At 60.3% G+C, this 4860-nt stretch overlaps 1 protein-coding gene across 1 annotated transcript in view; it reads left to right on the top strand.

Annotated features, from left to right (window-relative positions):
• Positions 1-4860, top strand: part of KIF7 (kinesin family member 7) — a 35987-nt gene that overhangs the window by 4779 nt on the left and 26348 nt on the right. Inside the window, exons 6-11 of the mRNA XM_029952296.1 lie at positions 30-117; positions 635-751; positions 1246-1473; positions 2440-2600; positions 2971-3086; positions 3287-3418. Of these exons, the coding sequence (XP_029808156.1) occupies positions 30-117; positions 635-751; positions 1246-1473; positions 2440-2600; positions 2971-3086; positions 3287-3418 (842 nt within the window). The remainder of the gene's footprint in view (positions 1-29; positions 118-634; positions 752-1245; positions 1474-2439; positions 2601-2970; positions 3087-3286; positions 3419-4860) is intronic.

Here is a 4860-nt window from a genome sequence, read left to right as displayed (position 1 = left end):
TGGCTGTGCGCCGTCGAGGGCGAGCGCAGCGCCCTGAGCTCCGCCTCCGGGCCCGACAGCGGCATCGAGAGCGCCTCCGCCGAGGAGCCGGCCACGCAGGGGCCCGGCGGCCCAAAGGTGGCCAAGGGCCAGGTGTGGCCCCGGGGAGAGAGGGAGCGGGGAAGGGAGCCGCCTTCACACCGCCGCTGGGGCCCCTGCCCCTTGTGCAGCAGCGGAGCACATTCCGGATTCAGATTGATCCGGAGATGATCTTGATCACGTTCTTTACCCTCCCGAGTCTCAGGGTCTCTATCTGTGCAACAGGGATACCGTGGGTAGCTCCCTCCTGGGGATGATGTAAGGTACCAAGTGCCCAGTGCCGCAGGCTGGTGGAGCCTCAGTACGTTGTTCCTAATAATAGTGGTGCCGTTATTATTGTTAGCAAACGTATGGTTAATAATTCAAGAGAGGGCCCAAAGAGGGGACCACAGGCTGAGTGGGCTCTGGAGCCCCCATTGCAGGCAGGGCTTGCAGCAGAGTAGCAAGCTGGGCAAGGGGAACCCCTGGCAGGGCAGAGAGAGGGCCGGGGTGTCCCAGAGACAGGCAGGCTTGTGCGCCTGCGCCTGCGCCTGAAGCCTCTCTCCTTGCCCCATAGGAAGATGAAGGGGCACTGCAGTTGCTCGCCCTGCAGAGCCAGGTGGCCCGGCTGGAGGAGGAGAACCGAGACTTCCTGGCGGCACTGGAGGACGCCATGGAGCAGTACAAACTGCAGGTGGGGACGGGCTTCCCCCAGGTGAAACTGAGCCAAGTCTCCCTGGAGGAGGGGGAGTTAGCCAGGGTAGGAAGAGATGGGGGAGGCACAACTGAGCAAAAGCGTAGAAGTGAGGAAGAGAATGGTGCCCGTGGTTGTGCGTGATGGCCATGAACCTGGATGAGAGGTGGGACTGGAGGGGCAGTAGGACGGTCCTTGTGGTCCCAAGGTAACTGGGTCAGCATTGCTCCTGGCGCCCTCTGGCGGCAGTAATTGGCATGAAGGTGGAGGACTGACCTGGAGCTAGTGGGGTGGGGTGAGAGCTTGAACCTGAACAACTAGTGGGGTGGGGGGGGAGGGGGCGGAGACACCGAGAGGTGGTCAGAGGTATCTGGCCCTTCTGAGTTTTAGCCAAGAGAGGGTGGGGTGGCCCCTGTTCTTCAGCTGCCCGCACTTCTGCCTGTCAGCATCCCTGCACCCCCCACCCCCATCAGCACCTGGAACATGTCTTCCAGAGCGACCGGCTTCGGGAGCAGCAGCAGGAGATGGCCGAGCTCCGGCTGCGGCTAGAACTGGTGCGGCCTGGCTGGGGGGCCCCAGGGCTCCTACAGGGTCTGCCTCCCGGCTCCTTTGTGCCCCGGCCTCACACAGCCCCCCTGGGCGGTGCCCACAGCCACATGCTGGGCATGGTGCCCCCCGTCTGCCTTCCTGGAGATGAAGTTGGCCCTGAGGACTGGGGAGAGGTGAGGAGGTGGACAAGCTCGGGCAGGGGAAGGGCGGTGGTGGGGAATGTACCCCTCACCCCAGGCTTTCCTGGGACCAGCTGTGAGATGCTCCTTTCCAGTGCTCCTAGAGAGAGCGCCAAAATGTGGGGGACTCTGTAGAGCCGTTCCGAAGGGTCTGGTACCACTGGGCATCCCTGGGCTGGCTGGAGAGTTTTGGAGTAAGGAGTTTAGAGGGAGTTCTGGCTTTGGGCCCTGGATGGGAAGCTTGGACACTTCCAGAGACGGGGGGCAGGGGGCCTATCAGCTCTGAGGTCACCCCTTCTGTCTTTGCCAGTTTACTTTTCCATGGGCCTTAATATCCTGAGCCCGGCCTCCAGGTCACTAGGGACCTTTTGCACAAAGGCTGTTCCTGGATCTTCCTGAAAGCTCTGGGTCATCTCAGGTGTACAAGCTTAAGGCATTGAGGAGAGGGAGGGCGTGAGTTGGACAAGGGTCCGTTATACACCCACCGCTCTGGCGGGGCACTGCTGGGGCGCCTGAGGGGCTCAGTCAGTGAAGCTTCTGACTTCGGTCTCCTGGTTTGTGGGTTCAGGCCCCGTGTCGGGCTCTGTGCTGACAGCTGGGAGCCTGGAGCCTGCTTCGGATTCTGTATCTCCCTCTCTCTCTCTCTCTCTGCCCCTGCCCTGCTCACACTCTGTCTGTCTCTCTCAAAAACAAACATTTTAAAAAATTTTAGAAAAAGGTGCAGATGACCTGTATACATAGATAGGGCAAATTGTCACGTGGAGCCCCAGGTGCTGTGAGGGCCACGGGGGAGGGGGCGGTGGGGGCTGGGAGGTAGCTACTCCTCTGACAAAAGGTCTGCAGGGCTGTGAGGAGGGCAGGCAGGGCCGGGCACAGGGCCGAGCAGAGATTGGTGATGGGCAATGGCGGGTGGACGGTGCCCTGGGGGCTTCCTGTCCTGAAACCCTGCTGTCCCTCCAGCAGGTGACAAATGGGAGAGAGGCTGGAGCCAAGCTGCGGGCAGAGGCCGACAGGCCAGGAAGCGGCTCTTCAGCTGCCTCCGAGGAGGAGGAGCAGGGGGAGGAGCAGAAGGAGGAACAAGAGGGGGGCCAGCCGCCCCTGCGGCCCCGGCACTTGCGCAGGTGAGTGGGCCCCGCCGCCCACCTGACTGAAACTGTATAACCACCTTAGCCACCTCGGGGCTCAGGCTGGGCCAGGGCGGGACCCCCTGCGGGCTAGGAGCCCTCAACGTCGTTACCCTGCCTCATCGGGAAGAGCAGATGGGGCCTGGGAACCAGTGGGGTGAGTGTGCTACAGGGGGGCCTCAGGCCTCTTGGTTCTCAGCCCTCACTGCCCTTCGGGGCCCCCAACAGCCCGGCGCCCCCTGAGCCCAGCCCCCTGGCCTCAGTTCTGCCAGACCAAGGCCCTGAGGTTCCACTGACTCTGAAGGGATAGAAGGCCCTGTGGCCTCTCTGGCTAGGAAGGGGACAGACTCTTGCTTCTGTCTTCCAGAACCGGGATCGGCAAGTGGAGCCAGAGGGTGGGGGCCCGCCCAGGGAGCCCACGCGACGGGAAAGGCCCAGAGCCTCACCTTGAAGAACTGAATGCAGCCATCCCGGGGCCCAGAGGTGAGCTGGGTCAGGTGCAGCGAGGGCTCTGACCCCCCCCTCCCCCTCCCCCTCCCCCTCCCCCTCCACAGTCCCGGACTGGCTGTCCTAGACAGCTCTCACATCATCCCTCGCTGCCCCTGCCCAGGGCGTGCCTCGCCCCTCCCCTGCCTCCCCCACAGTTGGTTGTGGCGGTGGCCTTGACCGTGGGCTTATTACAGTAGTTGGTGGGAGCAAGGCCCCGGCTGCCACGGCTTCTGAGTGGCGTCTGGCCCAAGCGCAGCAGAAGATCCGGGAGCTGGCCATCAACATCCGCATGAAGGAGGAGCTCATTGCCGAGCTGGTCCGTACAGGTGAGGGGGTGGCCTTCCGGGTGGCCTCCCGCCGAGGGCGCTTAGGGGCGGGGAGCAGTGGCTTAGTGCAGTGGCCCACGCAGCGTCTTGCAGGTGTATGACCTTGAGCAAGTAGACCAGCCTCTCTTGACTCCATTTTCTTCTCTAAATTGGGGATAGTGATTGCACCTGCTTTTTGGGCCGTTGAGGTGACTTAATTCAGCTGAAGCACTTCGGCTGGATCTCAGGAAGCAGTACCTACTCGTGGTATCAGTAGTTGTATTTATCGGTTGCCTGCTGTGGCACCACACTGGGCACGGAATCTCTTACTCTTAGGGTGCAAACAGTGTCCCCAAATCCTGCTATGTCCACTCCTGGTGACGCACGTTAAGAGGCAGGGGATGATCTGAGGTAGTGACCAGCTGAGCCTTTTTATTTGAAGGGTTATGTATGTATTACAAATATTTTGAAGGGGCGCCTGGGTGGCTCAGTCAGTTGAGTGTCCGGCTGCTACTCAGGGCATGATCTCACGGTTCATGGGTTCGAGCCCCGCTTTGGGCTCTGCGCTGACAGCTTGGAGCATGGAGCCTGCTTTGGATTCTGTGTCTCCCTCTCTCTGCCCTTCTTCTGCTTGTGCTCCCTCTCAGAAATAAACATTAAAAAAAGTGCATTATGAAGAATTCCAGGCACAAGAGGAGGAAGGCTGGCGGGCCCGTGCGCCCATCTCCCGGATGTAGCGTGACGAGGTTCTTCCACATCCCTTTCACTTCGCTCTTTGGTCTTTGCTGACGTGTTTTGAAGCAAATCCCAGGCCTCTTACCGTTTCACCCCCACACCTTTCAGGATGCCTCTTTTTTGGACACTTTAACTGAAATACCAGGAGCACATCTGATGAAGCTTCATGTCACCTCCGTGTCCAAGCACACGCCGTCCCTCGGTTCTCCGGCAGTGTCTGGGTGCAGCTCCACACGTGCTCCGCACACCGTGCTCGCTAGGTCTCTAAAGTGTCCCTCCTCTCTCCTCCTGGTCCTGTGGCGTGTCCCTAACCCCTCGTGTTCAGGATTTGCCTGTTTGCTTCCTTGCGGTGTTATTTACCTCGTTCCTCTGTTCTCCAGGTTTCCTGCAAATGGAAGTTAGTTCTAGAAGCTTAATTACATGCAGGCCCAACCCCTGTGTCTATGCTAGTTGGTATCAGGTGAAAATGAAGCCAGTTTAGGGGTGGCCCAGGTGGCTCAGCTGAGGTAGCTTCTGATTCTTGATTTCGGCTCAGATCATGATCTCATGTGTCGTGAGTTTGAGTCCCGTATCAGGCTCTGTGCTGACGGTGTGGAGCCTGCTTGGGGTTCTCTCTCTCTCTGTCTCTCTCTCTCTCTCTCTCTCTCTCTCTCCCTCCCCCCCTCTCCCCCCTCCCCCCTCTCTCCCCCCCTCCCCTCTCCCTTTCTCTCTCCCTCCCTCCCTCCCCC

This window comes from Suricata suricatta, chromosome 9 (genome assembly GCF_006229205.1).
Source record: "Suricata suricatta isolate VVHF042 chromosome 9, meerkat_22Aug2017_6uvM2_HiC, whole genome shotgun sequence".
NCBI classification, from domain to species: Eukaryota; Metazoa; Chordata; class Mammalia; order Carnivora; family Herpestidae; genus Suricata; species Suricata suricatta.
This window is presented reverse-complemented; position numbering and strand designations above follow the sequence as displayed.